Here is a 24,953-nt window from a genome sequence, read left to right on the forward strand (position 1 = left end):
TCACCCCTTCTCTTTCAATTCCAGGATGGAGTAGCACTCGATCAATTCGGTAAATTGACGACAATTTTATTCTTTGGTCAGTTCCTCAGACAGTGGGTTCAGGTTGAAATTGCCAATTTTTTATTCGGCTACCAATGACAGTCGATGCCTACAAAGAAAATTCCAAAATAATATTCGTCATCTTTATAGCACATTTGATCTAGTACATGTATATATATATAAGTATTTAATGTCGTTATTGGTTATGGCTAGTCAGAAACTTACCATAGGTTTCATACCTATTATGTTCTTAGCAATTTTCTGAGCTGAGTTTGCCATTAGCAAATGAATGAAGGAAAACCAGTAAATTGACAGCTGAGACAAAGTGTGTTATTTGTGACGTCCACTCATAGCTCTGTGTCCAATGAGACCAATAACAAATAAGCAACCTCCTAATCATTAACCAATCATTATTGAAATTTTGTACAAAGCTTGACCTTTAACCCTTAAACAGCAGGCGTTATCAATTGATGTTTCATAAATTTTACATGGATATGGTCATTGTCAAAGGGAAGTGAACTATTTTATGGCACTTTTCGAAAACGAGATTGTAAATTTTATTGTGAAAGAAACCAACAACTATAATAGTTTCTGTTCTTATTTAAAATGAAAATAAGTTTAAAAATTCCTTTTTTGCCTTTTTTTTTTTTTGCCCTTTTGGCACGGATGTTTTTGCAACCCTTTCTTGCCAATCAAAGGGTCAGTAACCTTACCCTTCAATTCTCTGTTTCTAGGACAAAGAGGGATTCTGCGAGCAGCCTGTTTGTTCAGGACAGCAATCCAAGTTGTTCAGTTATAGAAATCCAAGTGAAACATTCTCATGAAATTGCACATTGGGTCGGAGCAGAACTTATTCTGGCCCCTTCAACAAAAGTAAGGGGCTTTGGTTTGGTTTGCTTGTAACAATCAGATTGACATCTGTGTGATGTAGCACACACATGCACGCACAAACACACACACACACACATGTTCACTCAAGCACCCACACACACACATACATGCACACTCACAAAACACACTCACACAGACACAGACATACACACAGGCACACATACATGCTCACTCACGCACACATAATACTCACTCATGCACACACACACCATTACTTAGAGATGTCTAAGTATTTACATAGAGTTATGTCCCTTCCATCATTAATTAACTTACTACACTATGTAACAGCTTAATTAATAAATGAATAATTAGAACATAAAATAAGCCAACAAAGGAGTTTCCTCTTTCAACCTGCTAGAAATAGCAGCTAAAAATAGGCCAAAGGTGTCATAGAATTGCTTGAAATAGATTGCCACTCACTCGCTATCTATTTAAAGTAATTTAAAGCTATATTTGGCCATGGTACGTGACTAGTTTTCTAAATATTGTGTATATCGGTAATATCGTGTGTTAGTAATCTCTTCTTACAAAATGAGATAGCACACACACACAGACACATTGTAGATGCCAACTGAAGAACAAATATTCCATGAGTTCCAATAAAGTTCTCCTGAATATACTTCACAAATCTTGAATGACATGTTCTAAGGAAGTAATACCTTATGGAGTCTTTCAACAGTGTGTATACACTGAATATGATACACAGATGTCTATTTCAATTTCATACTGTTTCAATTACAAATGCCAAATACTTTTATGTATTCTGTAAAACAATCTTGTGTTATGCTACTGTGCAATCTAAGAAATTGGAATGCCATATTTCCAGAGGAATTATTAATCTATACATTCTAAAAAGCCATTATTGCATGTGTCTTCAGAAAATAATATTCAGTGGGTTCCATAAAATTCCTACTGTCTGCAAATAAAGAACTTGGACACAACATTTTCTATCTATTGATATTCCAGGAAAGAATTAGAATATCTTTGGACTGAAAAACCTGTTTCAAATTAATGCAACAGGCTGCACTCCACTAAAGATAACCAAAAATATGGCGTTGGCATTACAGATTGTATTTATTGCACTGCATATTGATTAGTTTGATCTCTGGTTATCACCTGATGTCTTATCCCAGAATGCAGATTGTTCAAAACTGGAATTGAATTGAGAAGAATATTTTCTAATCTAAGAGCAATACCGTTCTTGCAACATAAGAAGCATTCCATTTAATGGTAGACCACTGATGCACATTCACATCAAAACCATTTCTTTTGTCAGGTACAAGTCACAATATTAGAGAAATTCCTGATGATTGCTAAGATATGTCTTGACCTGCAGAATTTTGCAACCAGCACTGCCATTTTGGATGGTTTGCAGAATGCACTGATCCGACAACTTCCCATGTGGAAAGAACTGAGTCCAAAAGTTATGGGAAACTTCACATCTCTGCTGCTCATGAAGGTAAGGAAATTGGTTTGGTGGCTTCGTCTCTTCATGATTCTTGTTGTCAGATCTTTTTGCTGTTGCTGTGTCTGTTTATTGTGACAGCATGTGTTTTTTTCCCTTTTTCTGGTAAATTTCATCTTAGTTTTGGTGATTATTATTATTATTGTTGTTGTTGTTGTTGTTATTATTATTATTATTATTGTTATTATTATATCTATGAATTTGTGTTGCAAGATTCCTGATGTGAAGCTGTGTGTTGAAGCAGATAGTGTTATATTCTGGGATGGTCATGCCCATTGTCGGGAAATCTTTTGTCACACATCTGTGACCTCTTCAGCAACACTTTCCGTCCTCGTGTGTGCTTCTGCTCTGCTTAGAGAATGGACTAAGTGGAGCAAGAGCACACGCAAGGATGGAAAGTGTTGCTGAAGAGGTCACAGATGTGTGACAAAAGATTTCTGGACAGTGGACATGAGAATAAGAACAGTACTAAATGAGTGAAGAAAGAATATACAGTGTGTGTGTTTATTTGGCAAAAGAAAAACAAAAAATGACCCTCCCAAAATACAACAATTATTGTTATAATTATTTGAAAAAGAAGAAAACTACTTTTGTTTTTCCAGACTCCTGGTCCATGCTCTGTGGCACCAAGTGATAAGAATATGATGGAAATATCATGCCAACCACAGATTCCTGCCATTTTACCATTCTTGCTGAATGTCCAGCAGAGTGAGATTGGGAGTTTCACACTGACCAATGGAATGTACAAATGGGCAAAAATGAGGTGAGATTCTCTGTCTGGAGTGAAACTAGTAAAAGACAAAAGATAAAAGACATCTGTTGGTATTCAATTTGTAGACTAACGTAGAGAAGTTAGATTTTTTTTTTGTTATTGTTAATCTTCTTCATTCCATCTTGAGTGGCTGAAAAAATCATTTTACTGTTTCATTTGAAAACTTAAGAGTTTCTGCCTAATATCTTCAACTAACCACTTCGTATATATATATATACATGTATATAGAAAATCCAATGAAGCTTTAGTGGGACATATAACACACACATCACATTTGATTTTCTTTTCCTCTTCCATTGGATGGGTCATTCTGGTTCTCTCTGCCAAAGATTACAGTTGTAGGTACATATGGAAAAGTTTGTTATGCAGTTCCTTGGCAGACTATGGTCACTTGGGTTTCACTCAGCCACTATGGAATGGTCCAGTTGACCTGCACAATACTGAGGCCCATTTTCTTGCATTACTTTACCTTTTAACATGTGTGTGTGTCTACCTGTCTATTTCTATGACTTATCTAACTTTGATAACTAATATTGTTTCCTTTTTCTTTCTTTCTTTCTTTTTTTTCTCAACTTCCCTTGCAACAATCTCTACTACCAACATCAACGCTACAACTACTACTACTGCTACACTCAACTACCGCCATTACTACTGCACACCACTACCACCACACATTACATCATAAATTTACAACTTCTCTACTATGCACCACCTCCACCACCACCACCACCACCACCACCACAAACCACCACCACAATCACTACCACCACCACCACCACCGCTGCCACCACCACAGACACATTACAAAAGCCATTGACCCAATCCGTCAATTCCACCAATACCAGTACACCTTCAGCCCTTCCCGACAACTCCAGCTGGGCTTACATTGCAGGATTGAAAGCTTCAAATCGACAGACCTGAATGTGCTGGCGCAAGAACAAGGCTGCCTGATGGACCGAGAATCAACGCCAGGAGGCAACGCCCTGCACAGAGTAATCAGAAGAGTGAAGAGTTCAAATCACCATGGCAACACACTCCAGAAAGTTATGAAGAGAGTGAAAGAGAAGCTAAACAAATAAACACACTATCATCATCATCACCATCATCGTCCTTGTCTGTTTCAGTTTTTGGTTTTGGTTTTAATATGTTCTCTACTCGTGAAGCAGCGAACTGGTGGAACTGTTAGCGGTCAAGTAAAAGGGACCGATAGAATGAGTAGTAGACAAATACTGGGGTTGACTAGTTTGACTAAAACCCTTCAAGGTGGTGCCCCAGTATGGCCACAGTCATATGACTGAAACAAAAGATGCTGGGAAAAATGCTTGGCGGCCTTTTGTTCGTCTTTATGTTCTGAGTTAAAATTCACCACCACCACCACCACTGGTGACACTTTCTGGAGTTTGCTTATACCACGTCTTTGCTCTTTGTAGGCTGTGGTCCCCACTGAGTTCCCAATGGATCACTCTTGCCACATTGTCCCGGTGTCTTTCGTATTTGTGTTGTGCCAATTTCGGGCATTTGCTAACGATGTGCCATACCGTTTCACCCCTCTCACCACACATTCTGCATTTGTTGCTATCAGAGTGTTGTCTATTCTGCACTTCATATGATTGATCCTTAATGTTTGTTCCTGAGCTGCGCATATGAGTGCTTCTGTCTCTCTTCAGGTCACTTCTCCTCATCCATAGCCACCGGTCCTCTGTATCTGTCTTGGCTTTCACATCTCTTGCAAACTGACCGTACATTTTCTTTTCCTTCCATGCTCTTTCTTTTTTTTTTGTTCATTTCTTCTTTAAATTTTTCTTTAGTTACATAATTTTTAGTGTTCATGACACTTGGCCTTCTTTGTGTGTTTCAACAGTTTTATTATTATTATTATTATTATTCAGTAGTTTTATTTTTATAACGTGCTTTCACTTCGCTACCGAGCGCAGCTCTGTGTGCTTTGGGTATGTGCTGTGGTTTGCTGTGGTGCTCTTATGGTTACTGTATTGAAAGTGTTTTGCGTAGGATGTGTGCAGTGCCCAGTAGTGCAATTTTCTGTATGTTATATATATATTTGTAAGTCCTGGTGTTTTTGTTATGTATTTGTCTGAATATCTTTTTATTATACCTAAGGCACCTACTATGATAGGAATTGTTTCTGTTTTTATTATTATTATTATTATTATTATAGTTCAGCTTATGCTAGTCATGTTGTGTGCTTGCTGTACTTTCAAAGAAAAATAACCTAATTTTGATCTTGATTGTTATTCCTATCTGTTGTAATGAGGTAGTCAGACAGGGGTGAGGGAGGGAGACAGACAGACAGTCAGAGAGGTGAAGGGAGAAGAGATCAAAGTATTTTCTAAATTTGTTAACTTATGTATAAATACTTTCATTAAATTTACCCTTATCCTAAATTCTCCTTTTTCACTGACCTCAATCCATTGTTGCTTGTTAACATAAAAATTCTTAACATTGGCCCAGGTGTGGCTGTGAGGTAAGAAGCTTCCTTCTCAACCACATGGTTTCGTGTTCAGTCCCAAGTATCTTCTACTAAAACGTTGGGCCAACAAAAGCCTTGTGAGTGGATTTAGTAGACAGAAACTGAAAGAAGCCCATTATATGTGTGTGCATGTGTCCCATCACCATTTGACAACTGGTGTTGGTGTGTTTATGTCCCCATAACTTAGTGGTTCAGCAAAATAGACTGATAGAATAAGAACCAGGCTTTTAAGAAAAAGTACTGGGGGTGAGTTGATTCATATGACTAAAAACTCTTCAAGGAGGTGCTCCAGCATGACCACCTAGACAGAAGCAATAACACTGGGAGGTTATTCATTAGTCTGGTAGTTAATTAGTCCAGTAATATATTGATCTCAAATTTTGGCACAAGGCCAGCAATTTCAGAGGAGGGGGGCATGTTTATTATATCAACCCCAGTGCTTAACTGGGACTTATTTCATTTCCCCTGCAAAAGGATGAAAGACAAAGTCAACCTTGGTGGAATTTGAACTCAGAATGTAAAGACAGATGAAATGCTGGTGAGTGCTTTTCTCCAGCGTGCTAACCACTCTGCCAGCCTGCTGCCTTCGTCCAGAAATATATTGACCTATTAATTAATGCTATACGCAATATATTTCTGTCTCCTTTGCCAACAAAACAACAAAAACATACACAAAAATGATAAAACACTCTTAAATAAACAATTTTTTGGTTCTACTTTATTTCTGGTAAATTCTATGAAACATTGAAATATTTTACAATTCTTGGTTTGTATTTCTTTCCATTTAAGAAAAAAAGAAAAAAAAAACAAAAAACAAAATGAAACCTATTTTTCTTTTTTTGACTGGATTCAAAAACCCTATATTTTAAGTTAGGAAGAAGTGGCAGACATGCCTTTCCCCTACATCAGTGAAGAAGTAAAGTGAAATAGTTTTAATCAGGAATCGTAACCATGGTTTGCCAGGAAATTTAAACACCGGTTCTATGGGTCTTGTAAGATTCTATCGATTGTATTTTATTCAAACTTTTTCAGTTTTTGGATTCTTCCTCTTCTCTCTCACTTTCTCCTATTTTTCAAATGCTTTTCACCCAGGTCAGCAGATCAATACAACTGAACAAGATCAATCATTCAGTTAATGTCACAACAAAGCAGTCTTTTAAGATATCTTTTATGTTTTTTTTTTGTATTTGGTTTCATTATTGAATTTAAGCAAATGTTGTTGTTGTTGTTGTGGTTGGTTTTGGTTTATATTTACAAAAATTTTTGAAACAAAATACATTTGATTATTGCTGTTAGAGGGGGAGGATAAGGAATATGTGAGTGTGTGTGTGTGTGTGTGTGTGTATATGTAAATATATGTGTGTGTGTGTGTGTGAAGGCACATGGCCTAGTGGTTAGGTATGTTGCACTCATGAGTGTGAGATTGAGGTTTCAATTCCCAGACCAGCTGCATTTTGTGTGCTTCAGGAAAACACTTCATTTCAGTGTTGCTCCAGTCCACACAGCTGTAAATGGGTCACCCCTGCAATGGATTAGACATTCTGATCAAGGGGAACGGACATTGGCCTGCTCGACTAACCAGTGGGTTGGCTTCATTCAAATGCTAAAACAATGCAAAGCGCATTGTGACCAGCGGTGTATAACATCTGATAGTATGGCCGATCACATGATATATATACATATATATATATATATATATGTACATATTAACCCACAAACACAGAATGTTCATATATTAATCAAAGTATAGAGTATTATAGATCTGTCTCAGCCAATCTTACTGGGTATTAGATAACAGGATATTGGATAATCGGATGGCTATGTGTGCAAGGGTATTCCCACTTCAACACACTCATCTACATGTCCATTCACACATAGGTGGAATAATACACTATCACACACACACTTGTTCACTTAACATGTGATTTTGCACACTAGCCTAGGACATACATAATAATTCTAGATCAAATATGAACCAAAGTGAGTGAAACTCCCTGAAAAAACAGGGTCTAGCCTCTGCATCAGACAGGGGCAAAAATCCAAGAAAGAATAAAACCAAATTAACATAAAAGTGTGAGATGACCACCTCACTTCCCTAATGACCACTGCTCCTCCATGATGGCTGCTGCCCCTCCCTGGTGAACCACCTCACCTGTTGTATGTAATGTGCACATCAAATACTAAACCTGGAAAATTTATCTCCTTTTTTTTTTTGTTTTGACTAAATTTTTTTCATTTTATCTTATTCCATAATTCAACCTACAGTGTTCCCCACGAACACACACACACATACACGTGTGTATGTGTGTATATATATATATATATAAATATATACACACACACACATATATATGCATATACATATATGTATGTGTGTGTGTGTGTATACATAAACGTATGCGTATATACATATATATACATAAATGCATGTGCATGTATATGTATGCGTGAATATATACATAGCAGATTGGTAGTAGATGAAGAAAATGTCAAACAATAGGAAAACGAAATTCTTCAGACACAAAAATGAAAACCACAAAAGACTCATCGTTTCTAAGTATTGATGATGACCTTCTCCCTCGATTGCTCCTCCAGGCAAGAACGTCAGTTACCTTGCAACATAGCGAGTGATTGTCTGTGATGTTAGACACATTGGTAAAAATCAAATTCTAACTTTTAATTTCACCAATCAGTGATCAATCTCTCGTTAGGATTACATTATCAGTCATTGCTTCAATGGAGCAGCTTCACAACAGCAGGCTCCATCCTGCTGGCCACAATTTTACAATGGATTCTTTATGACAAACGAAAGCATTTCACCGTAACACCACCGCCTACATTACCAGCCAAACTAAAGAATTTAGATGGAAATAAAACAAACAAACATGTAAATGAAATAATACAAAACAAAAGGAAAAAAAAATAAACAAACCCAAAATCCAACAAATTTCTCCCAAATATTTAATTGAAATAATTTTTTACATCCGAAGGGAGATGTGAGGAGGGGACAGAGTGGGGCTTAGATGGAGAAGATACACCGCCAGAAATACATACACATATATATACATATGCACACATGTATACATGCACATACACATGTGTATACATACACACATCTACATATAAACACATAAGTGTATATACACATATATATATATGCACATATATATTTACATACACACACACACACACACACATAGATCTATGTAAATACACAAGTATCTATGATTATATGTATACATACATATTTATGATTCTATAAGATTAACAATGAAAGCTCTGTTAACAGCAACAAAACACACACATACACACAATATACCCTGGCCACTAACGAACAATAGTCACTGTTTGATGAATTTTGGAGACAACAGTTCAAATTCTTTCATTTGGTGAAGAGGGGCTGAACATGCCATTGTACCCGTGCACCTTGATGGCCACATTGGCAAAAATATGGTAATAGAATCACAATGACCAACCACTTCATTTGATGACCAAATGTTAATGCTATTGCACCAAACATTAGGGTTCTAATAAGGAAATATGGAAAATAATTCTTGAGAAAGAATTATTTTGAACACTTGTGTCTCGCCTCCAATGGTTAACACTTTAACATTCAGATTACTCAGTCAAATGTAATTCTTATTTATCCACACCATTTGGAATTAATCCTGGATTATCTTGTAGCTTTGAGATTTTGATGTGAGTGTAAGGTTGGTGTGAAAGGTCAGATTTGGCTAATATGAACATAAAACAGGATATTTTGGCTGAATATGGCCCGTTTAAATGCTAAAGGGTTAAAAAGTGAAGCCGTTTGCTACAGACACAAACACATATACGTATGAATGTCTACATATGTATATATGCGTGTGAGTGAGTGAGTGAGTGTGTGTGTGTGTGTGTGTGTGTGTGTGTGTATACAGGAATAAAACTAATTGATGATAGTGATAACATATGTAAGAAGACTAAATTGACACCAGTATATGACTAGTACAATATTTTATTGGCCCCAGAAGAATGAGAAACTAAGTCATTCCTGGAAGGATTTGCCCACAAGAGGGACACACCAAAGTACAATGTGGCACTTTGAGCTTTGAACATCAACTTTGCCATTCTGACTTCCTATTGAAAATAACAAAGATAAAAATATTGATTTCTAAGATGGGCACAGGGCAACCAATGTAGCAGAAATATTAAAACGGTTAAACTGACGGAAGCCCCTGATTCATGCTTCATTTTAATGAAGCCTAGAGAGAGGAAAAGTTAAGATGGCCATGGTAGGATCTAAAATCAGAAGGGAAGAAAGAATTCTAACTAAATACAGCAAGGCATCGTCTTGAATATTCTAACAATTCTGCCATTCTACTGCACTAACAATATTCATACACACACACACACACATATATATATATATATATATGGGAGAATATACAAATAATAACAACAGACGAGGACAGGTGGTGTAAATAACAAAAGTATATATTAGTATGACGCTCGGGAATACGGAAAGTCTTTGACGTTTCGAGCTACGCTCTTCAACAGAAAGAATACGGCGACAAGGAGAAAAACACGGAGAAAAAAAAAATTGAATAGTGTTCAGTCAACGGTCAATCATATATATATATATATATGTGTGTGTGTGTATATATATATATATATATATATATATATATACACACACACATAATTATGTATACATATACACACATATGCATATATATGACAGAGATATATACATAGCTACAAGCTTCCATTCTAGCATTACAACAATCTCAATAAACCTAACTTTCATTTTGCTAACATTGATCGTGATGGCTCTCAGGTTTGTGTGTGTGTAGAGAGAGGGAGTTGCTGGAGGAATGTTTCCAGCATTTGGAAAGAAGATTTTGGTGAATGCTTGTCAGCAAACAGTGAATCTTTGCACTTATCCAGTGAATACAGGTATTGATCATTTAACGAATTGCACTTTCTCCTCAATGCCACAAAACCAGAAGGTTTTGTAAATGGATATATGTATGTGTGTATGGATATATATATATATATATATATATATATATACTGAAGGTGCATGGCTTAGTGGTTAGGGCGTTTGGCTCATGATCATAAAGTTGTGAGTTCACTTCCTGGTGACGCGTTGTGTCCTTCAGCAAGATGCTTTATTTCACATTGCTCGAGTCCACTCAACTGGCAAAAGTGAATAGCAGCCGGCCTTGTCACAATTTGTGTCATGCTGAATCTCACTGAGAACTACGTCGTGGGTACACGTGTCTGTGGAGTGCTCAACCACTTGCATGTTAATTTACCGAGCAAGCTTTTCCATTGATCGTATCAGCTGGGACCCTCGTCGTCGTAACTGACAGAGTGTTCGTATATATATGTATAGACACACACACAGACATACAACCATATATATATAACAAAATTATTATTGACGGTCCAACATTGGCTTAACTGCCTGAAACTTTGAAGTCACTGTCGACAACATTTTTGCTTAAGAATAATAAATTTGTACTCTACAAAAGTACAGAGTAACCCATTAGATTAATGTAAAATTGGTCTTATTATAACTGAACATAAAGAAACAAACATTAACTTGACACACATGTGCATAGACGTGTGTCGCCATCGCTTGACTGTTCTCTTCAAGCAGTACAGATGTGGCTCTCCAGCCCTGCTAGGGACTCACACTCCCCTGCATATAAGTGGAGACCATGCCCCGCCACAACTCCATAGCTTCATTCTATCACAGAACTTCCCCCTAACAGTCCTGCACCCCCTCCTTGGCCATGGCCAGCTACAGCATTCAGCACACACTATAGAGATATGAAAAAAGATTAAGCAATGATTGTGTCTCAAGCTATTGAAAGTGAGGAAAGGCCTTGCACAGGGTCACTCCAACGCCCTAAACAATGTATGTATTTGCCAGGGTTACATCAGAATTTTCCGTCTCCTAGAAGGCTAGGGGTCTGCTTTATTTGGAAGCTTAGAGAAGAAATGTATGAATGCCTTGGAATATTTGTGATAGACAATTAACCTAGATTATTGCATATCCTGATTCGGTCAACTGTATAACTCGACCAGAAATCCAAAGTGATTTCTGTCACAAACGGACATTTAATCCTAAATTCTTTACAACTCAATGAAACAGTGATGCCAACCTCTGGCAGCTGCAGCAGACAAACCTCAAGAAACTGGAAGCCAAGAGCATCCCTCTTGGCACACTATTTGCCATATATTTCGGGTGAGTTGCTCCTTTAGATTAGCTAAAGGCATTATGAATGTGTTCAATTCTAACAAAGAGAAAAAAATAACAAGAGGTGTATATGTGTCTATATACATATTAAATAATAATGTTATGGTGTCAAGTTAATCTATTGTAGAGTTAGTTACCTCTGTTAGACTCAATTTGAGAAAGGCAAAATTTTTTTTTTAAATGGTAAAGAACGAATACAATGTGTATGTGTGTGTGAGTTGTTTAGTGAGTGACAAGTTCAAAAAGAAGCTATGTCCAGCCACTAAGAATAAAATATTGAAAGAGGAATCTGAGAGTGAATATAGTTGTTGATTTCAACAAAACACATATTTTGTTTTGCTTATGACTCATCAGGAATAATAAGCAAAACAGAATTTATATTTTGTTGGAACCAACAATTATGGATTAGGTGTTATATATATATATATATATATATATATACATATATATATATATAATATTAGAGGAAAAAGGACAACAAAAGCCAAGGCAGGAAGAGTATCTCAAGTCATTTAGAATGTTTAATTAGGGTAAGGACTTCAAATTCACGTTACCCTAATTAAACATTCTAAATGACTTGAGATACTCTTCCTGCCTTGGTTTTTGTTGTCCTTTTCCTTCTAATATTATATATATCTGCTAATTCACAAGTCTAACATGGCTCCCTAGCTCCAGCCTCAGCTGCGAACTTGGAACCTAACGGATGACCAATTTTAGCACTAAGCACACCTATTTGTTTAGTTCTCCAGGGAACTAAACCCCTCTTATTCTTTATATGCGTGTATATATATATATATATATATATATATATAAATAAATTATACCTGTCTCCCTATGTGTGTGTGTGTGTGTGTGTGAGTGTTTCTAACCAACAGGCCTTCATATATGCACAAATACATACATTCTCTCACTCTTTCTGCCTCTCTTTCTCTCTCTCTCTCTCTCTCGCAGACTCTGACACACATACAGCATAGGAAGACTGCTAAAAGTAAAAAGAGAAGATTTTTCAGCATTATTTCAAGGTGATTGGTAAGCAGTATTGAGAAATGTTACATTTACAGAAGATTGGCAGGTGTGGGGGTGGGGGCAATCATATGGGACTCGGACACGCGTTATATGTACATTTGCATATTTGTGTGTGTATGCAATTGTGTGAATGTGTTTGCCTGTAAGTATAGTTTGTGGTAATGTTATCTGATAGAATCTCCCATATTCATAAGTTCCAGCAGACATCCCATGGCACCGAAATAACCCTGCAAAGAGAGAGAGAGAGAGAGAGAGATAAACTGAATACGGGTGGAAACACAAACACACACAGTCACACACATGTGCAAAGGTTTACACAGGAACACACACAGAATCAGGACTTTGTTGGTTACGACGATAAGTGTTCCAGTTAATCTGATTGACGGAACAACCCGCTAGTGAAATTAACATACAAGTGGCTGAGTATTCCACAGACGCATACACTTATCATAGTTCTCAGGGAGATTCACAGAATGTGACAAGGCTGGCCATTTCAATTACAGGTACAACGTGGTTTTGCCAGTTGAGTGAACTGGAGCAATGTGAAATGCACCGCCAGGTATCGAATTCCTGACCTTGCAGTCGTGAACCAAACACCCAAACCACCAAGCCATGTGCCTTCACACACACACACACACACACCTGCACACATATACAACCTTCTCACTTGCAAACATAGAGACACATACAAATACATATTGCCTCTCATACACACACACACACACGCACACACACAGACACATGCACAAATACAGACACACAAACAAATAGACACAAACACATACACACAAAGACACACACACACACAAATAGACACTCATAAGCACACACACACAAATAGACACACACAAACACACACTCGAATACAAATTCTATTACACCCCTCTCACACACACAGAGATACGTGTGCTTATTTACAGGCATGTATGAGAGAGAGAGAGAGAGAGAGAGAGAGGGGGGGTAGTGTGAGAAGGAGTAAAAGCAAATTATTACCTCATGCTCTAGAAATAACGCCTTGAGGGAACCTCCAGACCAATACTCCATAGCATATGCCAGCAGTTTCATAGATATTGTGTTTACTCGGAGGAAGTTACCCACAAATACAACACGTTCCATTTTCTGAAATGCAACAGAGCAGACACACTGAGATATATATATATAGATATATGGGGTAATGAAGCATGACCTTTGAACGTTGGGCCTCACAGAGGCAATGACAAAAGCCTGAGACCTCTGGAGAAGACTGAGAAGACTCGGAAAATAAAGGGAGTTCCACAGCTGGAACCTCCACCAGTGTCGCATAACCAGCCCCAGCCCCAGCCCACTCAGAAGTTCCTTGGATCGTGGGTTGACATGCCGTGCTTGAGGAGACCTAATGAGTCAAGTACATCAACATCAACATCAATATGAAAATCAAATCAAATGGAAATTGTAGTTGTGACCCCCGTGCCGGTAGCATGTAAAAAGCATCATCCGAACATGGCCAATGCCAGTGTCGCTTTGACTGGCTTCTGTGCAGGTGACACGTATAAAGCATCATCCAATTGTGGTTCCAAAGAGAGGGGGGGGGGGCTGGGTGGTTGAGAGAGAGAATAATCAATGATTATTCAACTGGTATTTTACTTATTGACCCTAAAAGGATGAAAGGTAAACTTGACCTCACATGGATTTGAACTCGGAGCACAGAGAATATTGATTCCAAATTTTGGCACAAGGCCAGCAATTTCAGATTTTCTACAGCTGGATGCCCTTCCTAATGCCAACCACTCTGAGAGTGCAATGGGTGCTTTTATGTGCCACTGGAACAGGTGCCATTTGCGTGACACCAGTATCTTCCACGACTGCGATTTTACTTGGCTTGATGGGTCTTCTTATCAAGCATGACATAATGCCAAAGGTCTTGGTCATTGCCTCCGTGAGGCCCCAACACTTGAAAGGAACTTTTCATGTGCCACCAGCATTGGCCACTTTGTCTCTGTGAGGCCCAGTGCTCAAAAGGTGCTTTTTACATGCCACCAGCACCGGTGCCAGTTACATGACACCAGCACCAACATAATCCGAATGCTAAAGGGTTAAAGCTGCTGAGACAACAGACCAAGTTTGTGACTCGTGCAAGGTTGCAGCCAGACTAATGGTGACACGGTAGAGAAGGAGTGAAACACGTAGAGTCGTAAAAGTGAAGAGACAGGTTTGGAAAGACTGGAAGAAACAGCAGGGCAGTAGAAAAAGGATATGGGGGTTGCTTGAAGGGAAGCTAAACCAAAGTGAGAAGTGGAATATGAAAGGTTTGTTAATGTTCAATGATGTTCTAGGATCAGAGATGTGAGATCGTTCTAGATTGTAAAGCAGTGTACACGAGAAGGTTGTGACATTGTGGGCGAGAAGTGTAGAGGGATGGATAATGGGATAGTTGCAACCATTCATATATATCTCAGGTCGGTTCCCATTGAGCAGATCTGTAACCAGACATTCCAGTCATGACCATCTTGTCTTTCTGTACGTCTACAACTACTTTATTCAATGTATGCTTCCTTTTTCAAGACAGCTGGATGGTATTTAAAGGAGATTTGGCTGCTATTTCTAGCAAATCAAGTGACTACATAGGAGCTGTTACTGTAGCTTGTATGTTCTTGAGGTAGGTACATAGAAAACCTTGCGGTTCCAACATTTTCATAATTAAGAAAATAAAGTAGAGTACAGTGGAAGATATTTAAAAGACTTACCTCTGTAACTGCACACATCCTTGCTATGGAACCAATGTTGTTGGTGATGGTCACTAAGGTTGCTTTGGCTAAGTCATGCCGTGAAGCAATGTCACGCCGCTCCTTCAGGTTCATATGACCAAAACTTGAAGAAAGAGAGAGAGAAAACAGAGAAGTTGGGCACACAAGTTCACACACACACACAACTCACCACCAATGCCATCATGCCTTCCCCCGTCCCATTCATTCTACCTTCTACTCACCTGCTGGCCACTGCATCTCCAGACAGACAAAACTTGGTGTAGTCACCACCGTAAATGTCTTTTACCAGTCTGTCTACCTTGGTGCTGTCTCCTTGTGAGGCCATCTGTATTGCTTCTTCAAATGTTTCGCAGCCGGTTAGCAAACAGCAAAGACCCAGGAAGGTGCCGCCACCTAAACTGTACGAGGGCACAGCAGACAAAAGAAGACAAGTTGTAAAGAAAAAAAAAACATCATGGGACAACAAATCGTACATTAGTTTATGTTGCTTAACACCTCAGTTTACCTTGAAAGATCAGACTCATGATCAAAAGCATTCCAGTCATGACCATCCCATCTTTTTGCATATAAAGAACAACATTGTCCAGTGTATCCTTTTTAACCCTTTAGAATTCAGATTATCCTGTTAGATATAATCCTTATTTATTCACATTGTTTTGAATTAATCGGGTATTATCTCTTAGCTTTGAGATGATGCGACTGTTTATTTTTAGAATGACATTGCAGGGTAAGTGTGAGAGACCTGATCTAGTCAGTTTGAACACAAAAAAGGTAGAATATCTGGGCTGGATAAAGCCAGTTTGAATGCTAAGGGGTTAAGCTGGTAATGTGATATTTAAGGAAAATTTGGCTGCTATTTCTAACAGTACTAGGCTTAAAAATAAGTACAAGGGTCAAGGCGGTGCTCCAGCATGGCCACAGTTTAATGACGGATGCAAGTAAAAGAATAAAAGAAAAACCATTTGAGAATCTTCAGAAACAAAAAAAAAAAGAAGCCAAATGAAGGAAAGTAAAACTGTTTTGGAAAACTTAGTCAGATTCGAAACTGAAAGAAAGCTTCACTTGAGAGACACACAGACACTGGTAAAAAAAAGTGTACAAATCTACCTCGAGTGAAAGACGGGTACATACCTGGTCCCACTGACACGCTTGTAGTCATCAGGTGAACGAACAGCCAAAATGCTGACCCCAGATCCAATGTTTACGACCAAATATGGATATGGATCCCTAAAATCAAACGTGACCTTTTCACATTTGTCACAGTTGTCTGGGTTTTTCCAGTAGTAGCATTCTGATTTGTCGTTGTTGCGGTCAATGTAATTAATACCCTTAATGAGGCAGTCGAGTTCATCAAATTTGTGAAGTTTCAATTGAACATGCTGAAGAGAGAAGAGAGGAGAGAGAAGAGAGAAGAGGATGCGGTTACAGGACTTATTCTTTGTAAGCCTAGTACTTATTCTATCAGTCTTTTTTTGCTGAACCGCTAAGTTACGGGGACGTAAACACACCAACATCGGTTATCAAGCGATGTTGGGGGGGGGGGCAAACACAGACACACAAACATGCGCACACACACACACACACACACACACACACACACACACACATATATATACGATCGGCTTCCTTCAGTTTCCGTCTACCAAATCCACTCACAAGGCTTTGGTCGGCACAAGGCTATCGTAGAAAATACTTGCCCAAGGTGCCACGCAGTGGGACTGAACCCAGAACCACATGATAGGCTTTTTTCAGTTTCTGTCAACCAAATCCATTCACAAGGCTTTGGTTGGCCCAGGACAGTAGTAGAAGACAAGATGCCATGCAGTGGTACTGAACCTGGAACTATGTAGCTGGGAAGCAAGTTTCTTAACCACACAGTCATGCCTGCATCTCCAATATCTAAAATATCTACATACACTACACACCATTTACACACATATGTATATACACACACACATATATTTATATAGTCAAACATGTACACACAGAAACACTGATGTGAACACCCACACCCACATGAACCAACATCCTTCCCACATGCATGCAATCAATGTAACACATTGAAAGTTGTTGCAAATGATGATGATAATGATGATGATGATGATGACACAAAAAAAGAGAATAAAAGACAAAACAGGACAATAAAGAACAAGAGAAGAATTTGAAACGTTACCTCTTTGAAATCCGACTCAAATTTAAAAGCGCCACCTCCAGTCGCACAAATTGCCTTTGCTAGTTTGGAGAAATTCTTCGAACGAGCCAATTCAATGAATCGCATCATATCATTGGTCGGGAATCGGATAAAATGGAGGCTGCCCCTTTTACCTCCAATGTGTTGGTCAGGCATCTCCAGGTGGACATCTCGAATGCCCGTCTGGCCATATGCAACATTGCCAGTCAAATATTTCCGTATTGTGCGCAGGGTCTCCAACTGTTCCGTGTCACCTTGGTCCGACACATCTTTTGGCTCAAAGTAGACCAGCTTTGTTAGTGTCCCTCCAATATCCATGCCAAACCAAGGCATCGCTGTGAGACAGATGGAGAGAAGAGTTAGACAGATGACATAAAAAACAAAGACGGACATATACATATAAAATTCTAACCAATATGGAGAGGAAAAATGGAGTGAAATCAAATATACTCCGGAGAATATAAAAAGCCATACCTAAAAAATACAATGCTTTACCGATTCTGCCAATCCAAAAGGACCCAACCTCCAGGACACACATGTATATACACAACAGAGTGAAAAATCAGAAAATAAGACTACTATTACTATGTAATATATATGGCCTTTGGATTTAGAGTCTCATGGGGCTAAGCCCTTTAATATGTGAAACCATTGGTCACTCAATGACTGGACATATCCTTAACTGCATCATCATCATCATCATCATTGTTTAACGTCTGCTTTCCATGCTAGCATGGGTTGGATGATTTGACTGAGGACTGGCGAACCAGATGGCTGCACCAGGCTCCAATCTGATCTGACAGAGTTTCTACAGCTGGATGCCCTTCCTAACGCCAACCACTAACAAGGAGAGCTCAGTAGTGCTGGTGCCACTGTACAGGGTAAAGTGGTTGGTGACAGAAAAGACATCCAATCTCACCAATCCATTTTTAAAAAAAAAATTTCATTGGTCCTGAAATTATGAAATGCAAAAATGAACTCAAAAATGCAACATATGTTCGTTTCAAATTTTAGCACAAGGCCAGCAATTTCTGGGGAGGGGTGGAGGCAAGTCACTTAAATCGACCCTAGAGTTCAACTAGTGCTTATTTTATCAACCCTGAAAGGATGAAATGCAAAGTCGACCTTGATGGAATTTGAACTCAGAATGTAAAGACAGAAGAAGTGGCGCTGAGCATTTTGCTCAGCATGGAACAATTCCTGCCAGCTCATGGCCTGGAGCCAAAACAAAATATCACAAACCATTTTGTCCTACCCACCAACCTTGTCGGCCAATTCACTGCCAACAAGACACAACAATGAAAGAAACAATATAAAAAAAAAACGCAATAAAAAAGACAAAAATATAAAAAGAGAGAAACAGTACTTACGAGGCGTTCCATTGTGGCAACAATTTAATTCCTGGTTCATGGTGTTTATTCCTTAAACACTGAGGTAGAATTGTCTCTTTTACAGATTGGAATTAGATCAAAATGTTTTCAACAAATCAATGTTATTGTGTGTGTATGCGTAAAATTGTGTTGCTTTTATTTAATTTTTCTTTTAGCATATGTTTTTGTGTGTATATGTGTGTATGCATGTGTGTTTGTGTGTGCATGCATGGAGGTTGTCAGTGTGAATAGGTGTATACATGTGCTATATATATGTGTTACGTGTTGTTTATAAGAAATGAATTGTCCGTCTTTGTTTTAGAAACTTGCTTTATTCCTTTGGAAGGTGGCTGCTTAGATTCTGTCTTAAGCAATCATTAGATCAACCATTTACTTATTCTAACTTTTGCAAATAATTATTAATATTATAAGAAACCGATTACAAATATGTTTAAAAAAAAAATGAAATCCCTAAAGTAAATAAAGACAAAGAAACTATATGCGGGAAATCCAATAACGAGCAGGTCAAGCAAGCAGGTGACACACGCACAGCTTTAATTAAGCTGCTGTGTTTTAATTAATTAATTAGTTTAGCAATCAGAACAATGAGTATTACTTTTGATTTTTCACTGAGTTGTCTTGAAAAGATTTGCTGATAGTTGTTCCCATTTATTAACGATTACAACAAAAAGATGATGACACTAATTATGATGATGATGAGGATGACGACAATAATTGTTTCGGTTCTTTGATCTGTAAGTTTGGGTTGTCTTCAGGTGAGGTATGACTGTAAATGTATCCACCTAGAAAATAGATTGGGAAAAAAAAAAGAAATTTGTTATCAGGTTTTCTCAAGAGTTGTCCTCATTAAAAGCATGACAACAATATCATGGAGTTTATTTGAAAGCATATCTTGCTAATTATAATAATTAATTGTATTAATCACAACAAATCTTTAAAGAAAAGGGAGAAAGAAGAGCAATTTTTAGTTTGTCTGAATAACTGTGATTGATTGTGGTAAGTAAATCTGTACGTGTATGTATGTATATATATGCATTTATGTACATGTGTGTTTGTATTCACTTGTGTAATTAAAACAGGAGATTGGAAAATTTTTTGGTACTACTTCCTCACCATTTTCCAATCTCCTGTTTTGATATTATTTTGCAGAAAATATTTCCCAGTATTTTCAACTTTTATGCATATTTCACACAAATAAAATATCTACAAACAAATTTGGGAATACTGGAATTAGGAGATTTGCTTCGAAAGGACACAGCTTGGATTTTAACTGTCTACAGAATGTTGTATGTGTGTGTGTGTGCATGTGGAGGTGCAATGGCCCAGTGGTTAGGGCAGTGGACTTGCAGTTGTAGGATTGTGGTTTTGATTCCCAGACTGGGCGTTGTGTTTATTGAGCGAAAACACCTAAAGCTCCACGAGGCTCAGGCATGGGGTGGTGGCAAACCCTGCTGTACTCTTTCACCACAACTTTCTCTCGCTCTTTCTTCCTGTTTCTGTTGTACTTGTATTTCAAAGGGCCAGCTTTGTCACACTCTGTGTCATGCTGAATCTTCCCGAGAACTACGTTAAGGGTACACGTGTCTGTGGAGTGCTCAGTCACTTGCATGTTAATTTCACAAATTTCAAGAATAAAAGTTTATCCAAAACTGATAAACCATTAAGGAGAAGACAATCTGATTGTCTGCAGACAAGAGAATAGCCGCGGACATGTGTTTCTGCCTTGATAGGTGTCATCATCAGCTTAGCAGTATGCCTAATTATCTTCAACAGACGAGACATAGATACGTAAAAGAAAAAAAAACAAAAAACAAAAAGAACACATTTATGGCCAAGGTGATTTGCATAACTGAAATTAAAATGGGCAAATAGAAATAGGTGAGTGGCCATTGGCATTTCACTTTTTCCTGCCCACTCACCCAGTCCAAACTTCTGTATCACCTGACCTATTCTCACCATCCCCAATATCCCTCAACATCAGGTCTCCACCCATCTTCACCACCATTTCCCTCACTATTGCTCTCTTTGTCTTGCTCTCCTTTCTCTCCCAACGGGGGTATCCCTGTTTCTACTCTACAGCAAGACACCTGTCCCCGTCTCTCAACAAAACAAAGAGAAAGTAAATTAAGGTGGTGCTTCAGCATGGCCGCATTCCTACAAATGAAACCATTCAAAAAATATAAAACGATTGGGTGACTGTGAGTGGAGTGAACTCTGTAGCAAAGATGTAGGTCAAGTGTCTGGCTTGAAAAAGCACTTTCTCTCTCACCAGTCTTGGATGCCTTGGGAAAAAGGAAAAACAAAAATCATTGGTGGGGGTGGGGGTGGCTTCTTGCTTTAAGCTACCAAATGTCAGAGCAACTCAGTGTTTAGTTAGCTCAGCTAATATTAAAAAAAAACAGAAAAATAAAATAGAAATAAATGCACAAAAAAATAAAAGATAAAATAAAATAACATGGTAGTTAACTTAGAGAAGTGCAAGAGATCCTGGTGACAGCTGCCATTTGCTGACCTCTCTTCAGCCATCCACTCCTTTTACCCCAAAACCATGATTGAGGTCACAAGTCAAGTTTTATTGTCACTTTTCTGTTTTGTGTTTTTCAAGTGACATATATTGACTTTTATATAATCTGGTGCAGAAACGTTGTTGTTGTTGTTGTCGTCATCATCATCATCAATTAGAGACTATATTCTAAGGCCAACCGATTTAAAAGTGTGCACTGGGTGCTTTTTGTTTTTTTTTTTGTTTGGTGGCACTGGCACTAGTGAAATGGTTTATGGCACATGTCGAGAGGCACAGAGCATCATAGAGAGACAAGGAACAGGGGGTCACGCTGACAAAGAGATACACAGGGATACAAGGAGATGGTGGTGGTGATGGGGTGTTTTGGAGACCCTCAAAGTACAAGAGAGGAATGGGGACAGGAACAGGTGAAAAGCAGGTAAGTTTGGGAGAGTGTAAGGTGAGCAACAGATGGTTAGAGGGAGGGAGGGGGGCATGATCAGTGGTGACTATCAGATGTGGTGGTGGTGGAAGAGGGGAATGTGAAGGAAATGGGTGTAGGATCAGGGAGGAGGACATGGGAAGTGAGCAGAACAAAAAGTTGGGAGGAGAAGAGCAAGTAATAAAAAGCATACGGGGGAGGGGGTGAGATGACGTAAAGTGGAGGGAGTAGAAATCAGGGGGGGTGTAGCAGTGAGTGTATAATAGAGTGACAAACAAGGGAGTGGAGCGTTACATAAAAATATTTCTATAGTTAATATTTATATTTATGAGTTTAAATAATATAGTTCTATATATGGCGTAATGGTTAAGAGCGTGGGCTATGAATAATAATAATAGTAATGATAACATCGAAAAATACCTTAGAAATCAGAACCCAGGTTCGAAATTTCCCCAAGACACCTGATGAAGGCTGGAGGGTATATCAGCCGAAACGTGTTAACAACAAACAAAATGAGGACAAATATCTGTCAAATGTAAATAATGTAAATAATATTTTGACAGCTTCTATCACTGACTTGTTTCAGTCATTAGGTTGAAACAGCTGTTGGGCTTATTGTAAACTCTTATTTTAATTCCTGATATCGTTTCTTTTCTGTGTAAGTCGGACATTTTTGCATGTAAACATACATTTTTTGTATTAAGTGTATCTAATATTTTTTGTCTATCGACTTGTCTAACTTGCTTCTCATTACATTTACTTCACACATAACATATATGTATATACACACAGACGACAGGCTTCTTTTAGTTTCCATCTACCAAATTTATTCACAAGGCTTTGGTTAACCTGTGGCTATAGTAGAAGACACTTGCCTAAGGTGCCACACAGTGGGACTGAACCCAGGACCATGTAGATGGGAAGCAAGCTTCTTAGCACACAGCCATGCCTGCAGTCTTTATAATTGCATTCCAATTATAAAAATCACGATTATTCAGAGAAATTAATCATAAAAAAAAATGTTATGAAGCTTTAAAAATTGAAATGTTTTGTAATTTAAGCCTATCAAATGCAGCCATTCTTGACATTCCATTCAGCAGACAATGTTATTTGTTTTATGTTCCCATAGAAACCAAATAAACCATTTTGGGGTGAGGGTTGGGTTGTAGTTAGGGTTTAGGGTTAGGGTTAGGGTTAAGGGTTTGTAATATCTTATAAAATTTCCATTTTGAAATATTTAGTAACACTTTTGTTATTAATTTCTGAAATTAAAGTGGTGAGTGGGCAGAATTGTTGCTCAGCCGGATGACGAAATGCTGAGTAGCATTCCTTCTGGCTTTACACTCTGAGTTCAAAAATTGCTGAGGTTGACTTTGTCTTTCATCCTTTTGTCGTCATTTAACATCCGCTTTCCATGCTGGCATGGGTTGGATGGTTTGAGTGAGGATTAGCAAGCCAGGAGGCTGCACCAGGCTCCAATCTGATTTGGCAATTTTTCTACAGCTGGATGCCATTCCTAACGCCGACCACTCTGAGAGTGTAGTGGGTGCTTTTAATGTTCCACTGGTACAGGAGCCAGTCAGGCGGCACTGGCAAGTACCAGATAAACACTGGGGGGCCAAAGTAATCAACTAACCCCATCCCCAAAATTTCAGGTCCTGTGCCTCCAGACAACTAAGTTGTGATTGTTATAGCAGATGTGTAAAACTATATCTGTTACATCTGTGTTGAAATTCCCATTAAGCTGAGGCTCTGTGCATAAATTGGGAAAGATCCGACAGGAATGGTTATTTTGGGAGGGTGGGGGAAGAAGTGATTTTTAAAATTTGCAAGGTTGGAAAAAATTATTTTTCAAAATCCTAATTTTGGCATTTTTCTGTATAGTTTGGAACTTTCTAGTCTGTTGAATGGCAACATAGAGATGCTCATCCCACAAATGGACAGAAGGGTTTCAAAACTTCCAGGGCATTGAGATTGGGTAGGTGTGGGGATTTGAAAAAGTAAGAAGAGAAGGGTCGAGAGAATTTTTGAAAGATTGAAATTTTGAAAAGAAACCCTTTTTTTTTTTTTCATAATTGCAATCTCTATTTTTAGATGTGTTATCAAAAAAAAAAAAAATGACAGTTATAAACAAAATGTTTGGGAGTGGAGGAGAAATGAAATTTTAAAATAAACTGTTTTTTTGGAAGCGAAATTATAATCTCTGATGTTGAAAACATATGAATCTGAAAAAAATTAGGAACAATAGGAAGGGTGGGGTGGTGGTGTGCATATTCAACACGTCCATCAGTATTTCAGTATCATCATCATCCTCTGCAGCGAAGTACTCACTAGGCTTGATGTTGCTTAACTTCGATGATCGGACGAGAACCAGTGCTTTCAACGTGATATCGCCAAGTTATTTTGTATATATAAGTATTTTGCTATGTGCAAGTATTTCAACATACATAAGTATTTTAGTATACGTAAGCATTTGTTATCAAGTATAAGCGATTTATCATTTATAAGTGTTTAAGAATGTATAAGTACTTTATTATGATATAATATAAATATTTTATCATGTCTTTTGACCTCAACTATTAATGTTGCAACAGAAGTGTCGTCGTGACATACTGTATACCAGTTTCCTCCTTCTGTTCCAGAGCTCGAATCTCTACTAAGAATTTTCCCATTTATTCCTTGATGTTTGTCCATATTTTCTTATGCCTGCTTCTCGTTGCCCCTTCTACAGTTCTGAGAAGAATGGTCTTT

General features: G+C 38.1%; 2 protein-coding genes across 8 annotated transcripts in view; one reads left to right on the top strand and one right to left on the bottom strand.

Moving 5' to 3' along the window:
* The window catches only part of LOC106868609 (uncharacterized), a 28,341-nt gene extending 24,075 nt beyond the window's left edge, over nt 1–4,266 (top strand). For all 3 annotated transcript variants that reach the window (XM_089362904.1, XM_089362905.1, XM_089362906.1), the window contains 5 exons: nt 1–49; nt 774–912; nt 2,207–2,389; nt 2,998–3,158; nt 3,964–4,266. The exon at nt 1–49 is cut by the window's left edge and continues 55 nt beyond it. In XM_089362904.1, the coding sequence (XP_089219030.1) occupies nt 1–49; nt 774–912; nt 2,207–2,389; nt 2,998–3,158; nt 3,964–4,246 (815 nt within the window). In that variant the 3' untranslated portion in view covers nt 4,247–4,266. The remainder of the gene's footprint in view (nt 50–773; nt 913–2,206; nt 2,390–2,997; nt 3,159–3,963) is intronic.
* LOC106868598 (pantothenate kinase 3) overlaps nt 1–24,953 on the bottom strand; it is a 30,331-nt gene that overhangs the window by 123 nt on the left and 5,255 nt on the right. Inside the window, exons 2-8 of one of the 5 annotated variants that reach the window (XM_014913934.3) lie at nt 19,237–20,039; nt 17,849–18,201; nt 16,807–17,054; nt 15,897–16,073; nt 15,655–15,778; nt 13,925–14,050; nt 1–148 (exon numbers count right to left, since the gene is read on the bottom strand). The exon at nt 1–148 is cut by the window's left edge and continues 123 nt beyond it. In XM_014913934.3, the coding sequence (XP_014769420.1) occupies nt 86–148; nt 13,925–14,050; nt 15,655–15,778; nt 15,897–16,073; nt 16,807–17,054; nt 17,849–18,201; nt 19,237–19,276 (1,131 nt within the window). In that variant the 5' untranslated portion in view covers nt 19,277–20,039 and the 3' untranslated portion in view covers nt 1–85. Of the gene's footprint in view, nt 149–7,858; nt 8,507–12,815; nt 13,159–13,924; nt 14,051–15,654; nt 15,779–15,896; nt 16,074–16,806; nt 17,055–17,848; nt 18,202–19,236; nt 20,040–24,953 lie in introns of those variants that run through there. The other 4 variants (XM_052972875.2, XM_014913932.3, XM_052972876.2 and 1 more) reach the window with 4 other exon arrangements.

Source organism: Octopus bimaculoides, chromosome 14, assembly GCF_046866305.1.
Source record: "Octopus bimaculoides isolate indiv1 chromosome 14, ASM4686630v1, whole genome shotgun sequence".
NCBI classification, from domain to species: domain Eukaryota; kingdom Metazoa; phylum Mollusca; class Cephalopoda; order Octopoda; family Octopodidae; genus Octopus; species Octopus bimaculoides.